Genomic DNA, 27,920 nt, shown 5'->3' on the forward strand with positions numbered 1-27,920 from the left:
TTGTTGTATTCTTAATGTTTGAGAGGCTGCCTTTTCCCAGAGTTCTTAAGCCCTGTGCAGGTATTGCAGTGTGCTTGGGCTATTACTGCTGTTGTTACCACAAAATTGACAAGACTCTTAAAGTCATAGCTCTTCAAAATTCTTTACTCTGAGGGTAGCGAGGCACTGGAACAGGTTGCCCAGAGTAGCTGTGGATGTCCCATCCCTGGAAGTGTTGAAGGCCAGGTTGGATGGGGCTTTGAGGAACCTGGTCTGGTTGAAGGGTTTGGAACCACATCCCTTAATGGTACCTTCCAACCCCAACCATTCTAGGATTCTAAGAACTTGCACAGGATTCAAAATTTTCTTTTGCCTTTTAACCAGGGTTTTCTCTCCCATATACACTACCTTGAGTTGCAATTAAGTTTTTCCTTATGCTAGTAGTTGCTTATATAATCAGAGTGAATAATCTAGTTTTAATACTTAAGTTGATAATATTTATTCCTGGATTCCACCCACCCACCCCCCCCCCCCCCACTACCAAAGCAGAGGTTTCAAAGTTTTGTCTTGCTTTATTAGCTGATAATAAATCAGGCACTTTCTAGAGCTCAGGTTCAGGGGCCTTTTCTGCTGTCCATGTAGGATAGGAAAGTTGGCTGTAAGAGACATGGTTAGAGGCATATCTTCCCTGATGTCCCCCTACTCTCTCCCTTTCACCCTAGCCCTGGTATTGGTGACTTTTCATACAATACTTTCAGCTTGCAGAATAGCCTGAGAAAGTCTGGAATGTTACCACATACCAAAGAGGAAGGAAGCATTTTTAAAGAGCACCTTCTCCTGGTATGTTACTGTTTGTGATGGTAACACCAGTTGCACTGTTTCATAGTGTTTTTTTTTTTTTTAAATCATAAACTTGGTATAAAGATTTAAAAGTCTAAATCTAGACATCTAGCAAGATTTGCACATGGAAAAATGAAAGATTCCACAGCTAACCCAATACCTTCATTTTAATTTGTTGAGATAGATAAATAACTTACTAGCCTTTGAAAGCCCTGTGCTGAAAGTCATTTAATGCCTAGAGATTAAGTGCTATAAAGGGCATGCTTCCAACCTTTTTTTTTTTTTTTTTTAAGTCTCTTTTGCCCATCAAGGTCTGAAATAAATTTGAGAAAAGTCATTTTATCTTGTATATAAAAGAGATCTCAGCTGGATCACCATAGTAAATGTCACTTTGTTGTAGGTTAAAGATAATGTAGCACTCACTTTCTAAAAGAAGCCAGTTCTGACAAAACTATTTAGTATATTTGCAAAAGCATGGGAATAAGGTAACTAAAGGCAATTCAAAACTATTTTATAATGAGGTAGTGTAACCTAACTAACCTTTGAAGACCTTCAAAACCCCAAAGCTGGTTTCTCCACCCCAGGAAACTTAAAGTAGTGTCAGAAGGGCTAACTTCTGTCTTGCATGTTGGACCTACTGGAGATAATCCACATTTGCAGGGTCAATATCTCCATTTTACTACCTCAGATTTTGGGAAGCCACAGGTGTAAACTGGAAGTGAGAGTTCTGTGCACTATCCTCTAATACAGAATTTGCAGTTCTAGAGAACCTTTGTCCTTGTCTCCAAAATTCTTCCCTGTAGAGACAGTTCCCTTTCAGAGTATGTAGCTGAGACTGCACTGGTCTCACTTTCATCCTGTTATGCTCAGGTTTTCCTGTAGAAACTTCCCATCATCTTCCCTGAATTTTCAGACTCCGTTCCAGAGTAAAATGGTGACACTTCAAGAAGTCTTCCTGATTTGGTTTCTATAATCTTTCGCAGTAGAACAGTAACATCAGAGTAAATTGACTGGTTTGATGATTTGAAATGTTTTTTAGTTTTGCTCTAGTGCTTTTAAATTGAACAAAATATAACACTTCAAGTGTCCTAAAAAGCTGTATGGGTTACAGAATTTTAAATACTGTGCCTGAGTAAGGGTGTATCTTGAGGTAATTCAGAATAAAGGGGCTCTTCTAATTTTTTCCTCAGTGAGGTAGACTTTTGGACTCAACTTCATTTAGTATTAATTGGCTAATTTAGCTTCCAACACAATTTCTGCACAAAACCGCGCAGAACTGTGTAACATTGCCACTCTTGTCCCATACCCTAATGATGAAAAGCCACCTGCGTTACTTTTGCTTATGATCTCATTTACAAATACATGCTGACTGATGGAGATCTTTGTTGCAAAAATAGTCTATTGTGCTGCTTTACCAGCCTGACCCACATCATTACCCAGATCATTTTGTGTGCACACGTCAGCATGAGCTGCAGCAACCCACAGCAAAGCTCCACATCAAGTTGATCTATCAACTGAAAATGATATAGTGACTAAATACAATTAGTTTTTCAAATAATATTTTGACCTTTTGATAAGAAGGATGTTGAATACAGATTAAAGACAAAAGGAAAAGAGCATGTGGAAATGACTACCTTCAAATTAAGCTTTAAAAAGTACAGTATGTCAGATCAGGAGTTTCAGATAATGCCCACCTGGGAATACTGAAAGAGCTAGTAAGTGATCAAAGTATAAAAGGAACATTCGGAAAAGACAAGGCTGTAGTAGAAAAGCTAAATTAGTTTTTCACATCCATGTTCAATATGGACAATCATATGAAATTACTCACCAGAAACTTGAACCTGGAGGTGAAATGGGAAGTCTGTCTCAAATCAAAGGGACACCCAAAAAGGTCGTCAGCATCAGGAAGGCTGATAAATTGCATGAGAGGTCCAGCATAAATGCATACCACCCAGTAAAGTAGACCAAGACCACCAAAACCAAGACTGATGTGGATAAAGAGCAGGTGTAAAAGAATAACAAAAGTAGGAGACCAATCTTTAAAAAGTGGAACTTACTTCTAAACCAGTAAAAGAGAAGAAAATTGCACCCCGACAGACCTGATACAGCAGTGTGTCGCAGGGAAAAATACCATTGGAACACGTTGAGAAAACACATGATTATTAACCTTCAAACACATCAGAAACAGGAGGCCTACCAAAGAGTCCTTTGGGACAACACATGATCAAGATGCAAAAATCAATGCTCAGAGAAGATTCAGGAAAAAAAAACAAAACACACATTTATTTTATTTTAATTTTTAACCTTGAAGAGGAGCTTCAGAAAGTCCTCATGACAGAACTTGTAATGGAGGAGGCATGGTGGAGCATCTGTCTCAAATCCAGCTATAAAAGGTTTTGAAACAGAATGATAGGACAGATGGTATTCATCCTAGAGTTCTAATGAAACCCAAGGTTGAAATGGCTGAACCATTAACTGTACTTTGTCTTTTTTCACTTAAAACTGCCTAGCACTAGAGGAATGGAAGGTCACAAATATGACACTAATTTTCAGAAAGCATTCCATGGGGATACAGGGCACTTCAGACCAGTCATGTCCATATGGCAAGTTGAGAAATTCTCAGTACAGATGAGAATTTCTGGACAAATGGCTAAATAAGACATGAGAGGAAGTCCTGTCCCATAGACCTGTAAGGATTCTTTGAAAAAAATCAATGAATGTGAAGATAGGGAGATCAGGTAGATTTCTGAAATTCCTGACAGACTCCTCATAAATAAAGCAAGCCGTCATTGAAGGTCTTGTGTTAATAAGTGATGGGATAAAAAATACAGGAACAAAATAGGAATTAATTACCAGTTTCACCAGTTGAGGAGAATCAACTGTGAAAACCCATAGGTTATTTTTGGAGGTCAGGTTAAGGGCTAGTGATGATTATTCTCTCTCTATATATTGATCTATCAATGTCCTGGTTCCAGTTAGGACAGAGTTAATTTTTCCTCATAGTAGCTGGTAGGGTGCTATGTTTTGGATTAGGATGAGAAGAGCGCTGATAACATGCTGATGTTTTAATTGTTGCAGAGCAGTGTTTACACCAGGCCAAGGACTTTTCGGCTTCTCGCTCTGTCCTGCCAGCGAGCAGGCTGGGGGTGCAGCAGGAGCTGGGAGGGGACAGACCCAGGACAGCTGACCCAAACTGGCCAAAGGGGTATTCCATACCATCTGACGTCATGCTAAACAATATATAGGGGTGGCTGGCCGGGGTGGGGGGCCGGCTGCTCGGGGATAGGCTGGGCATCGGTCAGCGGGTGGTGAGCAATTGCATTGTGCATCACTTGTTTTCTTACACATTATTATTATTAATACTATTATTATTATCACTATTATTACTATTATTGTTATTATTATATTCCTGTCTTAATAAACTGTCTTTATCTCAACTCACCGGCTTCACTTTCCCGTTTCTCTCCCCCATCCCAGAGAGGGAGGGGGGAGGGTGAGCGAACGGCTGTGTGGTGTTTAGCTGCCAGCTGGGTTAAACCACAACAATCATATATATCATATATATATATATATATATATGTGAATGACTTGTAGAAAAGTGGTGAATGGTGCCGCAACAAAGATGAGAGCTAACAGTGAAGAACTGCAAATCTAGACTACATCCTGAAGTGAGAGCATAATAAAAATAGTAGGTGAAACACGCTGTTTATACAAGATACATTACATGTTAATACATTTTCTCCCAACACAAGCAAAGGGGAAAAAGGAGGCCTACTGTTTATGTCTTTGGTGATGAGGATGAACAATACACTACATTACAGGCTAGTCTGGAGGAGATGCTGGAACTGTAATAGATAATTCTGTGAAGATATAAGAGCTGTTTGTTAGAAAAGCATATAGCAAGTCAGGCATTATTAGGTAAAGTAATTCAAAAAGTAATTCAAAAAATAAGAACTACTTATGAATACTTTGCCTTATTCCTAAAGAAATATAAGGTTTAATATGTGATTTATTTATTTATTTATTTGTGGTGTTTTCAAAAGGAAAACCTTGATCAGAACAGCTACAAACCCAGGAGCTGAATGCAGTGTATACAGGCTTTAGAACTTAATCAACAATTACAATAACAGCAACAAAACTGCAAATCGACTTGGACAAAAAATAAAAAAGCATGGAACAGAAGTTTTACCTTTAATTAGCTAATGATCTGTCAAACTGTTTCATAACTGTGTATGACAAGCACCTTGTATATAACACTAGTAAATAATCAGCTACTTACTGCTCAGCGATGGATTATTTGCTGTGGTAGTGACCGTCACTAAACCTGCTTCACTTGCATTACCATCCCAGGCATATATTTCTCTCTGTTTTCTCATTTTGGTTTGTATTTCTTTCCACATCTTGAAGTACATAAATGTTTTGCCGACAATCCCTGCATTTCTGGAATTGCTGGGCCTCTCACATGAGCTCCATCACAGCCTGGTCTGCTTTTCCCTGATTTCTTTTGAATCCAGTGTCAAGAATCCACTAACAGAGCCCAGATGTAGAGCTCATTGCTACATTCTCCAACACACACTGCCCTTGTGGGACTCATAACCCTTCCAACTGTGGGATGTGCATGACATTTAAACCTACCCAGTAAAAAAGTTGATTGTCTATACAAATTTTTCCTCATCAGTGCAATCAAGAGCTGTCACAGGCCAGCATCAATTAGTGAGTGAACCTGTAGGTAGCTCCAACTAGATAGCATGAGATCAACTAGCCTTAGCCTCACTGTTGGAGAGGCTTTTGGATTTTCAGGACTGAATATGGTGTCAGCCACCAGAAAAATGTTTAGCTAGCAATGTGGTGCTACATCTACAAGCTCTATGGCTATTCTCAAAGTTTCTTGACCCAAACTTCTATTGGTAAAGTTGTGCACGTAAATCATCTCTTCAGCAGAGCCAAAGGGATATTTGAATGGACAAGCTTTAACAGCAGGGTCAGGTATCTTCCAGTAGAAAAGACCACATTCTTCTAAAAAGGTCTTTTGAAAAATGTGTTGTGATGACATTATTGTCAGTGCTGCCACCTTAAAGCCTGCTCCTGGCTAGCTGAACCCATCACTGACCTAGCACTAAATCCTCCTTTGGGAATTAAGACCATTAACGAGCCTTCATAATTCTGTATCTTACTGATTTGTCTCAGCAGGGGAACTAGCAGCAGAGTCAGTGTGCCCCTTTAGAAACCTTCACACTTTTTGCATAATAAGATGTGATGGATGACCAAAGTCTGCCTAGATTCAAAAAGTGGTCAGACAAATTCTGGAATACTAAATAGAAAAACACTGTTCCTAGCTCGGACATCCCTTGAACTGTAAATTGCCAGAAGTAGGGAGAGTGTTACGCAAGTAACCTCACCCTGTCTTTTCGCTCTGCCTCGTGCTGCTTGACCACAGTGAGCCTTACTGAGGGAAGCAAGGCCACTGTGCTAACTAGACTTTTTGTCTGATCTCGTCTGCACTTTTAAAGTTCTTCTGTTAAGCTCAGTTCATGCCCTAAGTCAGAATATTCTTTGCTTTTGTCCAACAGAGACAAAGGATCCTGATATTTCAGAAACATGGACCACAAACATCACACGGAAGGTAACGGGACACTGTTAACAGGCAAAAAAAACAACCAACCAACCAACCAAACAAACAAATACACACCAGAAGGGGCAGCTCCAGTTTCCAAGTGGGAATGGCTCAGTACAACATTATTTTATCCCTGATAACTTCAATATCACCAGCAACCAGACCCCCACTTGGGGTTACAGAGCTGTTTTCCTCCCATATCACCCTACCTTAGTTCTCAGGCTGCAGGACAGGCTGCATTCCCTTCAGTCATCATTCCTGGCCTCCAGAGATCCCTCAGCAGCTTCAAGACAGTCAGGACTTCAGGACATTCCTCAGTGCAATGGAAAACAGTACGACTGGAAGCACTTCCACAGCTAGGTGTACTCCTTGTTCTGGTCATCTCTTCCCAAATGCCTCTTCTTATGAACCCCCAAGAACCCAGCAGAGGCCTCTACCTTCATTCATTGCTACTTTCATTCATTGTCTACGCTGCCTCACAAATGAAAATATGAAAATTGTAATTGCAGTTGTCTATCGGAGAACCGTGCTGGCCTTAGGGAAGCTGTCCTACAGGCTCAGGCTAGCAAGGCCTCCACTGCCAGGCACGATTTGCTGTACCCTAGGTATACCACAGATGGACACCGTGCTTCCCAAGGGGGCTTTGGGAAAGGGATCCCTGCCTGTGGGAGCACAGCTTGCAGGGGGGATGTTTTCACCCAACACATGCCAGCACCACCAGCTCTTTCAAGGAATTAAGAGCGTCTCCATCCACATGATTGTTCAGAACAGCCACAGAACAATGCAATATTGTGAGAAACCTACAGGTTGTGTATATTGCTTCCCCCCTCTCCCCCCACCCCCTTTTACCTGGACCTTTGGTTCTACTTTAGAAATCATTCCCAGGTTCATTTTCTGTGGGCATGGTAAATCTACCTAATTCGATCAGTGCAGGAGGTACAAAAATCCAAATGTGTCCACATGGCAACTCACAGTGGGAACTTCATTTTTGACTTTGCTGGATAAAAAACTGAGCTCCCACAGGTATGACAAAAGGTACCTAGATAAAAAAGGAAAATAAAACACTTAATATTTTTAAGTTTGTAACATTGAAGTTGTCCGGTTTTAGAGATATGGGGTTCCTATAAAGATAATAATCCATTTTTACTCTATAAAAGTATAGTAAACCCAACAATTCAAATATTTTATTTACTTCACCTAAAAAACAAGCAACCCATAAGATATACATGTTTCCCAGATTTCTCCCTAATAAATTTTTTAAAGATTTATACAATTTCTACAGAAACATACAGTGTATCAAAATCTGCACAAATCAAATTTATAAAATATGTAGAAATGCATAGTGATATTATCATCAACTTACAAAGCAAGAATATGGGAATTATTTTTTCCAAGCAGGCTATAGTACGAAAAAGTCATTACAGCAACAGCTTCTTATGATCTCATGTTTTGTAAGGTTTCAGTCTCACATACAGAGATTCATGTTCACACACAGGATCAGCTTTTAATGAATTGCACAAAATACCCATTTAAAATGCACACCCGCACAATTTATGTGCCACCATTCTTTCTCTTATGCATAGTAATATGATTAAATTAATCTACCCAACACATAAAAATGGAGTAAGTTTTCATACACACAAGGAACAAGTACCAACACACACCCTTATTTTCCTTATTCCAGTTTCTCCCTCCTTTATTCTCTATTTTTCATACCTCTGAAAGGATAGGTGAGAAGTTTAAAGAAACTAGGAAAGATCCCAAACTAATATATCAGTGCAGACAGCCCTATAAAGATCAAACTCTGTCACCAAATATGATACATAATCCTTGTTAACATCAATGGAAGCTGCATGCAATGCTATTCTAGATTTCAGGGAAGTATTTAGTCATATTTAATAGTGTGACATGTTATAGACATAACTCTTATTAAGTCAGTACACTGATGTCAACGTTTAACAGTCACGAAATCTTGAATAAGGAAGTGAGGATAAGTCATTTCTCCTCCACCTGTCTGTTCACTCTGAGTAAATATTTATACTCCCAAGGGAGCTCTCACAAACTCCTATTTGGAACATTTTCAGAAACTTCTTCATGTTCTGTTCTGCACATTATAGCACCAAGCGGTTGTATTTTGTGTTCATAATCACTCAGGAAAAGTTTCCAATAAAAAAATACGGAAAAAATTAACATGAATAAATGTGATTTCAGGATTTCCATTTCTCTTTTCAAATCTAAGACCGGGCTCCAAGCTAGTTGACAGATGCCCTTTCAAAGAAGTAAGCAAATGTGTTAGCAAGCTGGATTTTTTTTTCCTGATTGAAAGTTTTAGTTCACCTCTAAGTGATTTTCATTTAAAATAATAATATAAATGAAGCATTGGATTATTATTATTTTTTTTTTTTACATAATTATGCAGCTTTATTTTATCTCTCATTTTTCTTAATTCTTGTTTTTACGTAAGGCATGGTTTAAACAAGCAGGTTAGTACTTATAAATTCGTAACCGGAATTGAGAGGGTGCTTACTTCCACCAGCATGTACCACACTGGTGCTAAACTCGACACTAAGCTCTTCCTTGCCCCACACAAAGCTCCCGATTGCTCCTGCACCGCCAGGCACAGCAGATGCAGGGAGCAGAACATGGGGCAACGACCCAGCATAATATTTTCAGAGCATGCCCAGCAAAGGGGCACGTCGGAGAGCCTGGAGCACATCTGTGTGCAGCCTCTGCTCCCGCCCACCAACAAGCGGTCAAACTGGTGATAGAAATTGTCTTCAGCAACAGAATAATTACATGGGGTGGTACAGTTGATCCCTACCCGTGGTGACAGCTCAGAAAAATCCATTGTATAATTTCTGACAAATGCTTTTCTTGTGAAAGAGAGAAATGAAAGAGGCACTAAATATGTTGAAATTCACCTTCCAAAAAAGCAGCATGATTGTGAGAGAAGGCCACCCTGGCTAATAACCTGTGGCAGTGCTTAGTAAGATGTAAAATTAAATAAAAATATACAACAGGTTGATAATCACCAAGTTCTATGAAAATCTGGTTACTCCAACCTTTTCAAGTGTGTGTAAAAAAACTGCCTTCAGACCCCTGAGTGTAATCCCAAAGAAGACAATGCTTTTAGCTACGTTCCTATGAAACATAGCTAACAGCACATTAATTTACCAACATCTTAAAACAAAAAGATGTAAACATCTACAGAGTTTAAGGTAAAGCAGTTTTGTAAACATTAACTGCGGATGATAATGTTATTGTAATAATCACAGTTCGTCTATGTCCTTCATCCAAATCAGGAGGCTCGCAGCTGTACAAAGTTAATAATTGCAGCAGTTTTCAGGCTATTTTCAGTCCTGTACAAATTAATGTGTCAGCAGGTAGGTTTTGTTTGTCTACACAATAAGAATGTTGTTCATTTCCCACTTTTGCGTTGCTTTACTGGAGTCACACTCTGAAATGAAAACTTGATGTAGGACTTCTGAACGATCCAAGCACTTCCCTGATGGAATATGAGTAAATCTGTGCAGATTCTGGAAAACAAAACCACCAGGAACACGTTTTTTTGCTTGTCTTAAAACATTTTTTTTTTTTACAACTGTAATATAGCTATTTGCTGCTACAAAAAGAGGTTTCAGGGGCCCTGAAAAAGATCGGTTCTATACGCATGCTACTTCTTTGTTAAAACTAGATTTTTACATCTTTTATATTATGAAATGTTGATGCACATAAGTTAGCTTGAAATGCCTTGCATTTCTCTTCGGAAGCAAACTGCTAAGAATATAAGCAAAACCGTATCTAAAATGCTTCCAGCACTTTCATCCATCCTGTAACTAAAACAGAAGATTAACTCTGGAGGACGGCTTTACGAGAACTGACTTTGCTGGGCAGATCTTCCCTTGGTTAGCCCTCACACACAGCAAATGCACAACAGCAACATTAACTCCACTGGGGAAAAAAGCCATAACTTTGCTGCCTGTGTAACTAGTAGAAGGAAGGAAAGAGGGTATGAGAGCAAGCTTGGCCTCCAGAGCAACAGGAGACTGCCTAAGAAACTGCAGACCTATTGTGTGGAGCACAGTCAGGCTGAGACTCGCACTTTTGGCTCCTTCCACACCCCGTTGCTGCAGCGCCCGAATCTCACGCATTTGCAAAGCAGCCTGATGGCTTCTCTCCTGCTTGCTGACCCTGAGCACCAGAGGCAGCCCTGCCTTGCTGGCAAGCTGCATCCAAACGACGGAGCAGCAGGAAAACCTGCAGCACCATGGCTGGGGTTTCACAGCCCTGTCCCCTGCTCCCATGGCCGTGGGAAAACACGCTCTCCCCGGCACGCGGTCACCAAAAAGCCCTCCTGCTCCACGCTGCAGAAGCACAGATGTTATGCTCACCAAACTGCACACAAATGTTCATTCCAGAAACAACCAACCAACCAGATAACATCTCCTGGCAGCTTTCATTTACACCAGTCCACAACATTTTTCAGCAGTTCATAAGCATTTCATTCCTTACACCCTCCTCATTAAGACAAACGGTCATACCCTCTGTACTGCTCAGCAAAGGGTGCCAAATTTCTAATATCTGCTTGGTTACACACCCTTGGTGGTCCTTTCGCTCTCACCCCCCAACTCTTTTTTTTTTTTTTTTTTTTCTGGAAGCCAGTCAGTGTTTTGTTCTACAGCCCAGACTGTGCCTACTGGGCTTCCTTATAACTTGTGGTAATAAGCAAACAATTACATAACTTGGTACCACTGTGGAGGAAATGGATCTTCTTGCATAAAAGAAATGCTTACAGAAGAGCCAAGTAACATGCTGGGGCACACTAGAATGGCTGGAGAGTTAGCAAGTGCTATATATTTTTCTAATGCTACAGCAGAAGTCAGCAGGCACTGAAACACTACTTGTTGATTTTTAAATTTCAGATATAAAGAATTTTGTCTATATGGCACAAGATAACCAAGTGGAAAGAGTATTACGTTGCTTGACATTTCACAGCCCTATGCAAATATCAGAAAGAGTGTGGTGGCTTAAAGGATAGCAAACAGATTTCACTGCAATCAATAGTACCTACATCTTTCAGACAAACACAATCCAGATAACCAGCTAATGAAACATGCAATACACTAGAAAGATTGAAGACAACACGTGAGATTTTCTTAGACACAGAACCAAGTTATGTGTAGCCATATCCAAGGATAACGTCACCCTTGGACTATTCATTCTCGTTTTTTTAAGAGAAACAGAAATATAACCTTAGACGTTTTAAAAAATAACACTTTCAAAACTAGAATTAATGGAGGACTTGCAGATGTACTTACTAAATAGGCTGTAACAGCCCTCTCACGTATATCAGCCAACATTCCAAGTCTTTATTAAAAATGCATAGATTTTGCAATAGCTTTATAATAGCGCCACACCCTTAATTCATAACAGAGCATGTTCTTAGGGAATGGTTAATGAACAGGAAAAAGAAATTCTGAAGAAAGCAAAGACAATGCAGAAAGACAAAGAGTAACACTATGTTTACGTATTCCTACATAGCCTTCTGTCTTTAAATACTTCAATTTAGCCTTCCCAAAATAAGATGTATTGTTCCTAGCTGCTAAATGCACCTCAGCACTTCAGTCATCTTCTCACAACACCCAATAAAGAAGCTTTCTTGACAGAAAGCACACAAGCAGAGAGCGTGGTGGCATAAAGAGCTTTTAGAAACACTGTCACTGGTAGTGGACATCCTCTTTGCTTCCTCTGAGACAAATGCTAACTCCTAACATACCTGCAGCAGCACATGTCCCCTCAGGAGATTTTATTTAAAGATTTGCTACAGAAATCAACAACTGGAAGTGCTAGCAAAACACCTTTCCCTAGGGGACGTCTTCCCAGCAAGCACGGATTTCCGAGAATGTGTGATTAACAATTTACTTTATCTGTTTCAGTTAATCTTGTCATAGATCTCTATTTTCCAATACATGTAGAATAATAATAAAAAAGGTGTAATAAAACAAGATGAGAATTATAATTTCTTTTTCCCTATACATCTCTTGCATACCTTGAAGTATTGCCATTCCTTGTATTCGTTCATATTACAGTGTGTAATCATAATTTTGGATCCATCCGGTCCTTTATTTAAGCACTGATCATACTGCATGAGTTGATTCGCTTCATTGATTCGGAAAAGCTAGCAGAAAACAAGATGCCACCTTTTTAAAAGCTGTCTTGAAATAACACTTTAGAAACAGAAATACCAATGAAATTCCATCATTTAAAATATTCTCTGGTGTTATTACACCTATCTTTATTTTACATGATGTAACACATTTTTACGATCAGGACACTATATTTTGATAGCTTTCCCTTAGAAGGCTAAGAAACTTACCTAGCAAGAGAAAAATGATAAAAATAAAGGGACACCTATTGGGGAGGTTTCCGAAAGTGTTTCTTAAAAGTCTTTGTATGATGTGATGTTTAAACAAGCCATTATCATTCTAAATGTTTGGTAGCAAGTCCTTGGTCTTGGGCAGTAATTTCAGGTGAAGGCAGTAACGTGGTATTTTAGCCATGGAGGAAAACAAACTAATCCATACAAAAGATTATCTTAGCTACTTCTTATGAAATAATCACTAGAGGTTTTTGGAGGTAGCATAAACAGAAAAAGTAGTTTAGGGAACTTTTGCATTAAATATCAAAGTAAAAGATAAATTTCCAAGGCGTATTAAGAATTAACCAAATATGATTTTTCAAAGAATCTTCCTGCGTGTGATTTCAGGACTGCAGTGACACAACTTGCCTGGTTCAAGTCTACATCAGTACAAACACTGGTTTTAAATGCTGCAAAGTTATCCAGCTGAAAAATTTCTATATGCAAATATAGAACAGCGTGTTTGCCTGATAGTTTGCATAGGTTTGTGAAGACACAGGTCAAACACAATAGTAGCTTGGATTGCGATCATCTATTAGTAATTATGTTCTGTCACTTAATTTGTAAATGAAGCAGAGAAATTTATATTCAGTATTGTGTCTCCTGTGGTGGAAGGTGAGTTACTGCACAGAAGTATTTTATGCTTCCATTAGAGCAAAACAACTTTGTGAAATCACTAAGCTAGAGTAAGGGGGGGCTGTTTCCTGAAGGATTAATTATTAAGGGAGGATAAACGATGAGTCAGCAGTGATGCTACCAGCTGCAGTTGTTATATAATGCAGTGATAAGGTTGCTTTAAAGCACAGTTCTCGCTTCCACATATACCTGCTTCTGTGAAAACAAGATTACGAATTTGCCTTCAATTCTGTGCACTGTGTTTGAAATGATACTTTCAGATTCCTGTATTTTATCAATGTCAGTATGCTTATGAAAAACCTCTAGCTCCCATTTTCATAGCCAGCACATAAGTGACTTTATGTGCAGACTTAAAAGAAAAATGACCTGTTATCACTCACTGAAAGCACTTCTCTTTCAACCTTGCCTTATAGTCACTTACCTGATTTCCTCCCATTCTATGGCACGGCCCCAATTCGACAACACCACCGTTGGTGTGGCCCATGCTATCGATACAGTAAGAAGTTTCAAAGCCTCTAATCTAGAAAAAAAAGGTTGTGCACTTTCAGTTAGTCTCAAGGAAAAATAAGCGTGAAGGAGTTCAGAAAATTCCCACTTCTCTTTCAGACCAGAAACAGATATTTGCCAGACGGATACAAAAGAAGCCTGCATATGAAATTTAAAAAATTTTGTTAACTGTTGGAGATGGAGCTCCTAGCTGCCCAGACTAATCTGTGGGTTCTTATAGGAGTTACACTAATGAAACTAGAGTTGCAAAGCTCAGTTCCAAACTAACGACACTAAAGTGTAGGACTTCCAAGTATTTTAATTTATTCAATCTCCTATCAAAGCAAGTTTGGTCTCTCGGATCATCATAAATAAAGGCAGAGCTTGATGAAGTTGCTCTCATCCTGTGGTAGACGTGAGGAGATAAACCTGATGCCGAGGAGCTGCAGACAGCGGTCATTAACTGCAGGCAGGAGCAGCCCCGTGGCCCGGCTGCTCAGCAGTCCATTCTGCAGCAGCAATTACACAGGGAAAGGAAAGATGACACTGATGAGGGACAGGCACAGGCACAAGGATAAAGAACACAAATCCTGCCAGAAAGCATGCCTTCCTTTGCTGCTGATTATCCCATTCTCTTCTCAGAAGGATCAACAAATGGCTTTGAAAAGGCTTTATGGCAAAAAATCACTTTCTTGCCAAACCTATTTTCTTCACTGGAGCCTCTTTCTCCTTTGTGACTTCAGAAGAAAGCCTGGAGGACTAGGCTTAGCCCAGAGACCTGACTTCCAGACAGTGTTAGGGAAGATAAACCCCATGCTTTCATTCCTGACGGTTTGGAAATGCAATTAGTGCGATGTTACAAACATATGGGGAAAAAAATATATCTCAGATGTTGTAGGATAACTGTCAGCCAGTGAACAGTTGAAGACAATTTCACAGAGGTCTCTGAACTTCAGTCTTTCCTGTTTCTGCTCTGGAGCTGTTCGCTTTTATCAGGGATGATTTCCCACAAGGTGACCATTATTATTTTATTCTCTTCAGATATTTTCACCCCAGTGAAGAGCAATACATAACAAGCATTTCTAACCCTTTATGTGAATTCAAAAGCAGGTCTAAAGCTAATGCACTAACCTGATGCTTTGTGTCGGCTTTCAGATAAGAAATAAAGGTGGCATTGTTCACCTGGTCCCCAGATACAAGACTATTTGTACTCTCTTTCCACCATGCACACACTATGTATCAATAATTCCTCAGAGAAGTTAGAGATGATACATTCTTGGTCACATGAATATGCATAGATCTCTACTTTCTAATCCTCTTTTGAAGTTACAAAACCAGGTACATCAGAAAGAAGGTTGTTCAGTTTGGTGGGACACAGGACTCCTCCCCTGCTAGCAAGATGATTTTTTGGTTTTGCCCCTACTATCTTCAAAAGCGAAACTGATAGGAGAGACAGGGCAAGGCTGCACCATCTCAAAAAGGCCGAAAAATCAGTTGAAGCTGGGAAGGAGACCTGCAGTAATGGCTCCTTTAGGTGTGGGCTTACAGCCAGAAGGAAAGGGCAGGGTTCAACGACGTGTCCTGTATCCATCTGGTAACATAACTAAGTGAAATCACCACTTTTGCTGAATTTTCTCTAAGTGAAAATGCCAAGTTTATAACCACACCTTTGATTTAGCAAAGTTGTACTCATATACATTAATGCTGGAAACAACTCTTAAAGAATCATATCAAATTATTACATACAGGCAAGGGATTTACTGAGGCTGTACCAGGATGAGTAAATCTCAGGCTAGCAAACATAGGCAGAATGTACTCTCTCTGTATTTCGCAACCTATTCTCTAAGACTACACCAAAAAAAAAAAAAAAAAGAGAAGAGAGAGAAAAAAAGATTTTCACCTATTAATCTTTGCCAATGCTCTAATACAAACGTTTTTTTTTTCTTTTAGAAATAAATAAATTCCAATTTCGGAGAAAAGAGCTTTAAACATAACTGAGGCCAGGGATAGATACAAAAATGAATCTTGAAAGAAACGTTGATCTAATTTTAAAGAAATCCCACCTTTTAAAATAGCATTCTTTTTTTTTTTTTTTTTTTCCCCTCTTTGGTTATTTCTCTGTAGCCCTCTGGCCAGTATCACTTACATCAGTATAGCGGGAAACAAAGAGCCTGTTCTCAGATTGATGTCAAGTAACAATCGTTTCCTTTTGAATTCTGAACTTTAAAAAGAATCCTCCGAAAATAAATACAGGTTATGTGCTTTACATACCTCTCCCCATTCCACATTTTTAGGTGGTAAGGGATAATATGATGTTATATCATATGCTATTTCTTCCATGAACCACTTAAAGCTTTTGCAGTTGTGATCTTCACGGAATTTTTTCAGCTCAGATATATCTCCGTAGGGCAGCGCTTTTGTCTCTGGCCGACTAGCATAAAAGTAATCTTTGTATTCATCCCACCACACTTCTACAACTCTGACATAGTTCTGTGAAGAATGACATTGTTATTATTTCAGTGCATGCACAACAGGTCAGACACAATAACATGTCAACTTCACAGATTTAAAAGATTTCTTCTCTTAAAAACCATAATAGTGTGAAATTATTATATAGCAATAATATTTTGTCATCTTCAGCAGATTATGACACACAGGACTACTATTTTCAAATGAGAGTTTAGGTGTGAAACCAGTAAAATAAACTGGCTTAATGAGAGTACAGTCTTCTCCTAAGTTTTTTTGTTTGCTTGTTTGTTTTAAATAAGGACTCTTCAGTAACTGGTGCAATAAATGTTGCAATCATTTGCTAAGTACCAGAACTGCAATTTAGAGTTTGCATTCAACTTCTACAATTTAAATATCCAGAATGACATGCTTTAGTCCACTAAGGGTGAAAAAAAAAAGTCTTAAACAGGCCAGCTATGAAACACCAAGGAGATTTTATATTCCCATGCACCTTAAGTGAAGTATTTTATTGTTGCTTGTTAAGATAGAAGGGTGCCTGAAGAGGGAGAAAGATATTCCTCTCTACTACCTTGTACGTAGAAGTTGCTTACTATGTAAGAACATTCAGCAGTGCTTCGTTTCATCCAGTAAGGAGACGAGCTGACTCATGTAAGGAGTTTAGATACGCAGAAGATGTTTTTGATCAGATTTTTCAGATTAGTGGAAGGGTTTTATAATTTCAGACAAGCTTGCCTGCATTGAAAAATGAGCTATCATTTACAAGCCCCCTTCCCATTGCCCTTTTTCTCTGTCACTATGCCCAGCTGTGCTTATTTCCAGCTACCCTCCATAGTATTGTTCGTACTGTTAGCTTGATCAAAATGTTAATCAATTCACCTTATTAATAAAGGATATATTTCTTTTGTGTGTGCTGTGTTAGTTTTCTCCTGTGAAGCTTTGCTGGGACACTCACTTTTGAACAGAAACAATTGCTAGCTTCATTCAAGCCATAGTCTCTGAACCCGTAAATCTGTAGTTGTCATCACATGTAACTTTTAGGATGATGTCTGGGCGACTGGAATTTACAAAGATCTAGGTCTTTAGGAGTGGGATTTGGAAATACCAAAGCACTGCACAAGAGGAAGCTTAGACTTGGCAATAAGAAACCTTAGCAGGAGGGTCCTCTCCCTTCCTGCTTGTAGGTGTAAGCTTATACAAAAAAATTTTCTCTTGATTCAAGTTCTGTGTTTGGATACAGACAGGCAGCTGACTCTTTCCTAGAGGTGCTGTCTACTTTTAATACCATGGCTTGAACAAAACTTCTGAGCCTACGAGGTGCCTGAGGAGTTACCAACAATTGCAACCAAGTGCAGAGCACAGCATTTTCCCAGGTGTCATCCTCTGCTTCTTAATTTACAGATTCGGTCACAAAATTCTGAGAGATGCTAGAGCATTCACTAACCCAGAGAGAACCTGGGATACCACCCTTTCAGGCCAGTGTGGGACTGCAAACCCATGATCACCATGTGGATGAACATCTTAGCTTTAGATGCTAAATACCTTTGGATGAAGTGCTCTTTAAATTGCTACTGATAATTTACACAGATTTATTTAAATCTATTATCTCAAATCAGCAAAATAATACCTTCAGCGTAGGAGAAGACCCAACATAGACAGGGGGTGGATTTCCTTGCCAACCCTGGAGACGATAGATGTGTCCAACACGGGAACAGGGGACAAACAACAGTTTTCCCCCACACTGCCAGATCTACAAGTTCAAGCAAAGATGCAGATATTAATAAACATGCACAGGAATTTAAGACAGATAAATACGTAGCAAATTTTGAAAGAGATGTCAGCTACTTCTGTTACTATACCACCATGTGATACATTTAAATATTTTTTTACTTCAGACATAAGCATAGACATAATATGACTGAAATGAAAGAAAATTAAGACGTATTGAGTACATCTTCAACTCTGACATGAAATTACTCAAAGTAATTTTTCAAAAAGCTTTTAAAATAGTTTGTCACCTCATTCCATTGCTATTTTAAAAGAACAGTAATGAATGAGTGAACAAAATCTGGATAGGGTAATTTTTAAAATGACAGAATCAGTATTTTGGTTTTATTGGAGCAATTCACATACCATCACTAAGATGGGTTTTGGTTAGATGCCCATCACATTTAAGATTTCCTTAATAAAGACCAGTAGGAGATAACAATGCATTTGGTAACCGTGTTCCAACCAAGTACAAACAGATTTTTTTTTTCAATGGTAGTAGCTGAAAATAAAAATGGGGAAAGCTAACTACCATTCTGAAACTCCTTCCCACCCACGTCCTTAGATAATCCGTCTATTTGTGGGAGAAAGAAAACACACCTAAATAATTTGAATTTAATCACTTATGGCTTTGACAAGTTTAAAATGTAGCATCAAATCCAAATTCAAGCTAACTTTGGGGACATTCCAAAACAGACTGAATTCCAGGTTAAAAATTAGACTTAACATTATTAGGAAAGATGGGCAGAATACTTCCTTCACTGCATGTGTTTTATCATCATATTAATTTTCATAAGAGCTTGATTAAAAAAATGATATGCAAAGCAATTTTATTCGCTATCTAGGAGTCAGCACGCAACACTGATAAATGTTATTTAGTTCTAAAGATTGGTTTTGATCTACATGAAACCAATTTGGAGGTCTCTACATAATCAGCAACAACTATCCACTTCAATTGCAAAACTACTGTATGCAATTTCAATCACGATTTAGATCTAAGCAAGATGGGGAATTAGAAGGATAAAGACTGTATATGTAATATCCTCAGTAACTGCCTTTTGCATATGGATTTACAGCTGAGCAAGTGCACTCAGAGCTTTCCTCAAAATCATCAACAACAAGAGTAGCTGGGGAGCTCTGAATGTACTTTTAGTAAATTTCAGCTGCGATTTCACAGATCACTGCTGAGGATATTAGATGTCTCCACTTTCATTTCTTAATTGGGACAGATTCCTGCTGTCTGCCACTTGTGTCATTACGAATACTGAAGCTACCAGAAGCTAATGATCATCATCTTACATTTCCTGCTAACTGAAGAGCATGCATATGCCTGGGATTTAAAATAAAATCTTCTGCAATGATTATGAATTATGCAGTTAGTGCTTCAGTTATGAAGACTTCTCTTGTAGAGAAGTTCTTGAAATTTTGAAAAGTACGTGAGACCATTCTTCACCCAGAAAAACGGCAAGGAGGAAGAAACCAGGACAGATTATTTCTGGTTGCATCCTTGTATACTTTACATGCATCTATGCACAAACCAAGTGCTTCTTTTTCTCTTCTGTTAGAAAAAACATTTTTCTATACACACATACATATCCTGAGAGAACTCGGGTTTCCCCCCTCCTCTATCAAATTTGCCAGTCTGGTTTCAGGCTGGATATTCAGGGGAGCATGTGTGATCCCAAACCATTACTGAAATCTAGACTGCTCAGCACTCGGGTCTCTTCACTAAGCTATCTCTCTGACAGCTCCTGATCCTAAGTTTGCAAGGACGCCAAGAGGAAAGTTTTTGGTATTTAGTGTTACCTTGTAAGAAATTTCAAAATTTTCACCACCCCAGATCTGAAGTCCTGGATCATAGAGACCAAGTTCAAAGAAGAAATCGCGCTCAATGGCAAACAATCCGCCGGCCATTGCGGGGGACCTAAAAGAAGAATACAGTGTAATTCCTTCTGCCAAAAGGATTAGGTAACATTCAGAGAAAGCACCAATCAAGGAAGCAATTTGCTGTTAACATGTAATAAAGATTAGATTAATGGCAATACACTGAAAAATCTTAAAGCTTTGTCATAAGCTTCCAGTGGTTTCCTGAAATGACGTGTATATTTTTAGTGAGGTTGCAGATTTTATCTTTTTTTTTTTTTAATTATACAAAATTTTGTTCAGAGTTACCGTTCAGCCAGCCACCATACTTCTATTAGAAAAATGCTAGGAGTCATTGTGGCAAGACATTTCTCACTGAACAGACATTCAAGTTTCTGATACAAGGGATGAGACCATATAACATACTTAAGTTTATGTTCTGCAGAGCTGCCACATTGAAACTGATGTTTACTTACTGTTAAACAAGCAACAGAGTTTTCCTGGTTAAATGATGGCTTTTTACTTTTTCCCTCTGGCTCTTTTTCTACCCTCCATCACGTGAGACACTTTTCATTACCCTCTGTGAAATTTTTAAGAGGGCCTGGATTAAGGCATACAAGGTTTCCATTTTAGTTTAATATTTTTTTTTTTTTAGAAAGGCTTTGTAAATCCCTCTACATATGCCAAAGTTCAATTAACAAGTTTTAATGTGTCAAAAAGATGCTGTGACTAGGATTGGAACATTTGTGCAGAGCGGCTCTAACCAAAACTCTCTGGCAGCTTGCTTACATGGAAATAGAGAGTAGAATACGTTAAGCCATTTCCTGCACACATACCAAGTATTTTCCCCCTAAGGATCAATAAATATATAAAAAACCCTAGTGGATAAACCTGCAGTCCCCACTAGGTTGGGGATTAAAAATGGTGGTAAGGAAAAAGTGACTTGGGATGGCCCACAGCACGGCAAACTTAGCTGCTCTCCAGACCGCCTGATCAGATGCTGAGTGCCTCCTGAATGCCCCCTCTTCCTTGCTCTCGTCTGCTTATGGGCTTTTCCTCCAGCCCTGCTGCTGCCCCAGAGGGACTGGAGGGTCAGGAAGCCAGTAAGCACGGCGGGGAGAAGCACATGGCACCGCACAGCCCTGTGGCTCGCCTGCACTGCTGGCTTCCCTGAGCACTGTAAAGACCTGGCAAGCGCAGAGAGGCCTTGAATGCCAGAGTATCGGTCTTGGCCTTTAACACACCATCAAGTGTGTTAAAGAACACAGTAAAATCCGCATAAGCTCAGTAGTTTATTTTACAAGATACAAAGGGGTAAGCACAGTATTTTTGAAAGTGGGATTTGGTCCTGGGGCGATTCTCCCCCATTACCAGAAGTAGTTTCTGTGCTTTAAGATGTTGAGGATTTTTTTCATTGTTGTTTTGTTTTCTTTTTAAACTAGGCAATCATGTAGACAATTTAAGCAAAGCCGTTACTTGGTCTTACACGCCTTGGTTTTTCTGCAACAAAACGCCTAGAGCCTGGCCATAACCGATGCAGGGAACATCTCTTTCTAGAAAAGGCACTGTAACTATCAAAGTATTATTAAAAATAAAGTCAACTTTTAAACCATTCTGAGAACATGTGTTGTGTGTTTCTGGGAACAGTTTAAAGGATTTTAAGACCTGTTTGGATGGTAAACGCAGAGCACAACAGTGATGTTTGAAATAGTTTATCCTCCTCTGAGCGAGTATTAAAGTTCCAATGCGGACAGCCTTGTCAGAAAATGGTATTATTTAGATTGTACACAAAACAGATCAAAGCTTCATAACTTCCTTGCATGTGTTGCCATTTTAGCAAAGAACAATCATGGGTGAGGAGAGGGAATTACCAACATAAATTCTTACAGTGCTTAAATCATATATACAAGCAATAGAAGACATTACATTCTGAAGATGTGAAGATTGCTTTCAAATGTAGTAACACGATTAGTTAAGTGTGAAGGGGAAAGTAATAAAAAACAGCAGAACCGCAGCCTCCCAGTCTTGAAAAGCAATCCAGAAATGTAAGCTAGGGTTTCTAGCCAGTTTTTGTTTGCAGGGAAGAAAACATATACCCCCCTACAAAGCCAAAGAAAAAGGTGGGACTTGTGTGAAAATCATTGGAGTTTTCCCAGAAAATAAGTTTTGGTTTTCTTCAAGTTATATGTATTAAAGTAAAATCCCCAAGCAAATTCAGACCTTAGAAAATATCTAGCCAAAATTCTTAAATAGTATGCATCTTTGTCAGATGTGATCTATTATGAAGCAAGTGGGAGAAACATGACAAAAGGCTTTTTTCTGATGTACATGCATAACCCACGAGCTGTATGCATGCATCAAGCCATGACAGCAACCTACAGATTTTATGCATTACCAGCTGTTAAAAATACTCACAGCATGCTCATTATTTCAAATCAAATGATTAAATAAGAGCTTTTGTTTCCAACACTACTTTTCAAAAATATCATAGCTAAATAAAGTTTTCCCTGGAAACAAAGTCATACAATGCTTTCTCTCACCAAGCAAAACCACGTTATTCTGATGTACACCCTATTAACCACACAAGAGCAGGAGTGGAGAGGCAGCGGAAGGTAGCAAAGCTATTTTGGTCAAGTAATCAGTTGCAGCAAACAAGTCTGATTAAACAAAGCAGCTGTCGTGGTTAGCAATACGAAGATTTTCAGGCTCAAAAGTACATGCAAGTTTTAGTGGATCAATAGCTACTTAAGAAAAAAGAAACAGGTAAGTGATTTAGTGATTACCGATACGGTTCGGTTTTTGTCTTTCTTTTTTCCTTCTCTCGCTTGGCCAAGGGAACCCTCTTCCATAGCATACTCCAATCCCACGCTCCTCTAGCAAACCCATCTTCGTCACCACCCCCTTGCGGCACAATCTTATAAGTGTTGCCGTCTATGACATCTATCAGTGGCACAGTGCATGTGGTTCTGCGGGGCAGCGGATGGTGGTAGGGAGGATGCGGTTATATGCAGGGACCCGCGTGGGACGCGTGCGCCAATCGTGGTTCGTGGGAGAAGAGGGAGGAGGGAAGAAGGAAAGGCTTTAGACAGTTATTCATTACAATTCACGACACGTAAACAGCTTTCTTTACCGATAAGGCTCAGTTTTATGTTTTCGTTTGGACTTTTCCTTGTGGCTTAATGGAATTCGTTTCCATAGCAAACTCCAGTCCCAGGCCCCTCTGGCAAAACCATCTTCATCCCCACCTTGTTGTGGCTCGATGGAATAATCATTCCCATCTATGTAATCTATTAGAGGTACAGTACATGTAGTTCTGAAACGTTTATAGAAGGGAAAGAAAGAGCAAGATACAATTTAAGAAGAGTAAGAGTAATCTGTCTAATCTGAAATTTATACCATCAATTATTAATCTCGTCAAGTAGTTTATATGAAAAGTCACTCGTAAACATTATTTGCAAAAGGAGGCCTCATTAGAAAAAAGAGAGAGGCTTTTCTTTATGTTGTTTTAAGACGTTCTGAAAGCAGAAAAGTTCAGTTCAAAATGCTAATACATCAATTCATTTACAGTTTTTCTTATATGTGTTCTTCTTGACATTGGTCTTCTAAGAAAGCATCGCTGGAGGCAACAGAGGAGCCTTTAGAGGGCTAAGACTCTCACAGTATTATTATTTTCTATAATTTCTATTCATATCAGATCTTAGCTGCCAATAAGTACGATAAACACTTTACTAGTGCAAATATGGATGTTCACTGTTCTGTCCGACAGTGCTGCAAATCCAGCCTTTAAGGATAAAAAATATGTTATTGGTGTTCTTTTAGCAACAGCCTACAAAGAATTTTTCTTTTTTAATTTGCAATGTGCTCCTAATTGTGATCTGTCATATACAGCATTTGACAAGGAAAAGACATCATCTTGTTATTCTCCCCTAATTCTCCCAGTGACCAAACTGTAATCTTATTTACTTCTTACAGCGCTTCCATCTTTTTAAGACAAATCCTGTATGAGATTGGAAAAACACATGGGGGAGGCGACAAGAAGCAATAATGCCATGCTCTTCCCTTGGGTGCTGAGGGACCAGCATGCTGTACCCAGGGGAGAGTGCTTGGATGGAGGCTGCAGAGCTGCCAGCGCCTCCCGCACCCGCATCCTCTGCAGGCAGTGCTGGAGGAGCCTCTGCAGCTGCCTCCTCCTCCCACCTCTATGGCATGTAAAAAATGCACACTCAGTGGAAGCACGCAAGCATTTTTAACTTCTATCTAGTTATAAAACTCTTGAGATCACAGGGGCTTTAAGTCCCTGTTAAATCAGAACTCTTACCGTTACTTCTCCTCTGACCCAAAATCACAATTTTGTTTAGTTATAATAAACACTTTGCTTAATCAGGGTCCTTACTCGGCTACAACAGAACACTTTTGTAACTGTCCCTCAGATCACTGCAAAAGACAAGAGTTGTTTTATATTTAATCTACAATAAGCACAATATTCAGTATACCTATTGAAATAAACTATCTGGAAATTTACTTGGCTATTTTCCTTCCTCCTTACATAACTTTTTTGCTGGGAGTTGGCAAAACCTTAATTCAGCAAATACTGACGTAGTTTGAAATAGATATATATTGATAAAGATATACAACATATGGATTTGAATTTGAAAAGCGTGGATTGTTACTCTGACTTTTCCTTCCTAAGAGGCCAGGCACTGGAAATCATAGTAGAACATTACCTGTCCTTGGATATAGGAGCTATAAGTGGCGCATACCAATTAATTCCCACCTCACAATGGGCATCAAGGTAAACCAAAACCTTCAAAAGAGAAAAACAAGGAAGCAGATGTACAGTCACTTTTATCTCTATACAGGGTATCACAAAGATTTAATTAAGTTTATTTTACACTGCCATACTTTAATATTAGAGACAGAAAAATGAAGCTTAAAAGGAGTAAAAATAAAAATATATATTATATAAGACTTGTTTGTGAGCTGGTTCCTACCTGTCCAAGTTTAGCCTTCTGGGCTCCAATGCTTCTAGCTTGGATTAAACCTTCTCTCCTCTCATTTCGAAAAACCTTCACTAGGCCGTTCCACTGTTTGATGTAGTCATCTAGTCTCTCCTTTAAGTGTGCTATAAAATAACAAAGAAAAAAATATTTGGGTGAAGTTTAGTAATAATCAGTTTTGTATTCTTAGTGTAACTCAAATCCATCTCTATTTAACAATACCTACAGACATAGAGGATTTACAGAATCTTGAATTCAACTACTTGTGCTGCTGTTCACATACACTAAACCTGAAGGGATCAAGCCTTGGAGCTCTCTGGCTTTGCGGCACAAGGTCGTCCTTTTAAATTACATTTAAAGAAAAACCAGGTGAAGTTGTCCACACCACAGGGGAGCTGGGTGAAAAATTGTCAGTCACTTCAATATATCACAGAGTGACTTTCATGTCTTCATGTGTATTTCGACCACATAGACCAACAGAGAAGTTTCTACACTTCAGCATATGACCTTTCCTCATCAGATGTCACGTATACAGTAGGAAGCATAACTTTTCAGTTTAACATTTTTCTTCACTAACTTTCTTCTTAGGTTATAAAATTGTGTGTCAGTCTATGAAATCTGGAAACCTGAGACGAAAGCCCACCATACTCAAGTCATTCCCCTCCCTCATCTAGATCTGTCTCCACTTGTGGTGGTGGTGGTGGTGCTTTCAATTAAAATAATAAAAGAAATAATTGGAGGGCCAAAACTGCAGTAGATGAGCTGTAGCTCTTCATACAGATGATCACGCTACAAACCTACAGAATGAAAAAAGGACAGGAACACTTTAGCCAAAGGGACTTGGTCAGTAAAGGGATGGGTTAACACATAAGAATCAAATTCGGCTACACTTAAATGCTTACAGATCTGGATTTGCACATTAAGCTTTGCCAAACTAATCTGGAAACCACATTCCTACCACACAAATTGAAAAAAGGATGCTAGTGTTGCATAATATTTTTGCACAGCTGATTCTGTTGAGAAAATTCAGAAAGGCAGAAGGGCTGGCAGTCAGGCGCTTGCAGTTTGAGGCTACGCTAATTTAACTACTGCTGTTCATTTGAAATCTATTTTTGTACTGAAAGGCTGGAAAGAATGGCCTCCAGCTCCAGGATCTTCCAGAGGGGACCCAAAAGGAGCCACCTAAGCTAGAGCAGAGGCACCCACAGCAGGTCTGCACCAGCTTGGAGGGGCAGGCAAGTGACGTGTCTGGGCTGACCTAAGCATGCTGCCATGAAGAATGGCAGGTCTTTCTCCTCCTCTACTGCTCCTGGCTCCTCCGGGAGCCTATTCTACACCTAGCACCAGCACTGAATCTTGGGGCCACACAAGCCATCTGTCCGGCAGAAATCAACCTGAAAAGTATTTTTTTGCTGGGTAAGGTGGCTCTGTTTCCTGTTTGGACAAAGACCAGACAAGGGACAAGGTGGCATGGTCAGGCAAAGGGGAATGTATCCATCAAGGTGCTTCAGCTACAGCATTGTCTACACCCTGAATTGAAATGACTGAAGTCTGGAGTTTGCTGCACCTTACATTTTAGTACATTTTCTGTTCTTACCAAAAGTGTTCAAAAACTGTCTAGTTTAAACAGAAGCTACATATAAATAATTGAAATATGGATGTTTATTTCTTAAAAGTGAAGTTTCCAAACTTGAAAATTCAGCAGTTCTACCAAAGACCAGAAAATAATCCAAACCAGTAATCTTTTAATACTGGTATTATACCTCCTCTTCAACTTTATAACAAAAAAAAAAAAAAAAAGTTTTCTCAAGCAAAAGTTTTGTGTAACCTCTTCTCCTTTCCCACACACATTTACAACATCTTTAGTAACCCCTTGTGCATTAGAAAAACTTCGAGAGTATATAAATATCAAACTAGAGAAAGAAGAATTTTATCACTTATGCTCTATAGAATAACATGCCATGTATTATATATAGAATATGTGATATGATAGCTGTTGTATACATTTTTAAAGGCTTAATTCAAGAGAATTATGAGGTCATCCTGAAATGGTACTACGAGAATCTCTATATCACATCACACCATCATTTATTCTGCAAATTCCAAATACATGCTACAGAAGGACTGTCAGGAATGTTTCAGAGTTTTTAAACCCTGAAGTTATTTCCAGCTCTCCTGCCTGTGAAGCCAAATGTTTTAGTTATCAAATGTTCAGCTATGTAAGGTTCACAGGGAGCTGTAAAAACCTGTAATATTGATTGTGTAAAGCTTTTCTACGGCATAAGTCTCAGGACTTTGCAGTCCATTATCTGAAACTGTGCCAGGGCTAGCAGCAAGTGCTATTTCCCACAGGAAAACTGAATTTTCCCGCTTTCCCATACTATAAGGACTTGGCTTTGTGAGGCTGCGTGACAGTAGTGTATAAAAACCTGATCCTTTTACAGTTAGAAACACTGTTTGGCCAGTATTAAACGTCGCTCACCTAAAAGGTATATTTATGATATCTGTCAACAGCCTCAAAGTATTTTCTTTTCTGTTTGAAAATGTCTACTTTACCCCCCCCCAAAGTACTACAACCACCAATCTGGTCTTCCCTTGTTTGGGTGGTTCTTCCATGTCTCAGTGCATGATTACAGCATGAATCAATGCTTTTAAAAAACACGTCCTTTCTCCAAAAGGCATTAGGCGCTGCAGATTACAAGGTGGGGTGGGGAGGAGGAGAGCTCTGTTTTGCTTCCTTGGCTCATGGATGTCATTTCAAGAACTAGAGAAACGGTACCAGAAGCCCTCCCTCAAGCTCCCAGTGCCCTGTGCTCTAATGCTGCTGGTGCAGAGCTCTCAGTTTGAATACAGG

General features: G+C 39.2%; 1 protein-coding gene across 5 annotated transcripts in view; it reads right to left on the minus strand.

The window, feature by feature from the left end:
- Positions 1 to 4,227: 4,227 nt before the first annotated feature.
- The window catches only part of GALNT7 (polypeptide N-acetylgalactosaminyltransferase 7), a 75,000-nt gene continuing 51,307 nt past the window's right edge, over positions 4,228 to 27,920 (minus strand). For 2 of the 5 annotated variants that reach the window (XM_080590222.1, XM_080590225.1), the window contains exons 4-12: positions 25,061 to 25,191; positions 24,794 to 24,873; positions 23,200 to 23,382; positions 20,013 to 20,130; positions 18,067 to 18,189; positions 16,245 to 16,463; positions 13,909 to 14,007; positions 12,483 to 12,611; positions 7,591 to 9,969 (exon numbers count right to left, since the gene is read on the minus strand). In XM_080590222.1, coding sequence (XP_080446348.1) covers positions 9,832 to 9,969; positions 12,483 to 12,611; positions 13,909 to 14,007; positions 16,245 to 16,463; positions 18,067 to 18,189; positions 20,013 to 20,130; positions 23,200 to 23,382; positions 24,794 to 24,873; positions 25,061 to 25,191 — 1,220 coding nt within the window. In that variant the 3' untranslated portion in view covers positions 7,591 to 9,831. Of the gene's footprint in view, positions 7,473 to 7,590; positions 9,970 to 12,482; positions 12,612 to 13,908; positions 14,008 to 16,244; positions 16,464 to 18,066; positions 18,190 to 20,012; positions 20,131 to 22,852; positions 23,036 to 23,199; positions 23,383 to 24,793; positions 24,874 to 25,060; positions 25,192 to 27,920 lie in introns of those variants that run through there. The other 3 variants (XM_080590226.1, XM_080590224.1, XM_080590223.1) reach the window with 3 other exon arrangements.

Source organism: Anser brachyrhynchus, assembly GCF_964034855.1.
Source record: "Anser brachyrhynchus genome assembly, chromosome: 4".
Classification (NCBI taxonomy): Eukaryota; Metazoa; Chordata; class Aves; order Anseriformes; family Anatidae; genus Anser; species Anser brachyrhynchus.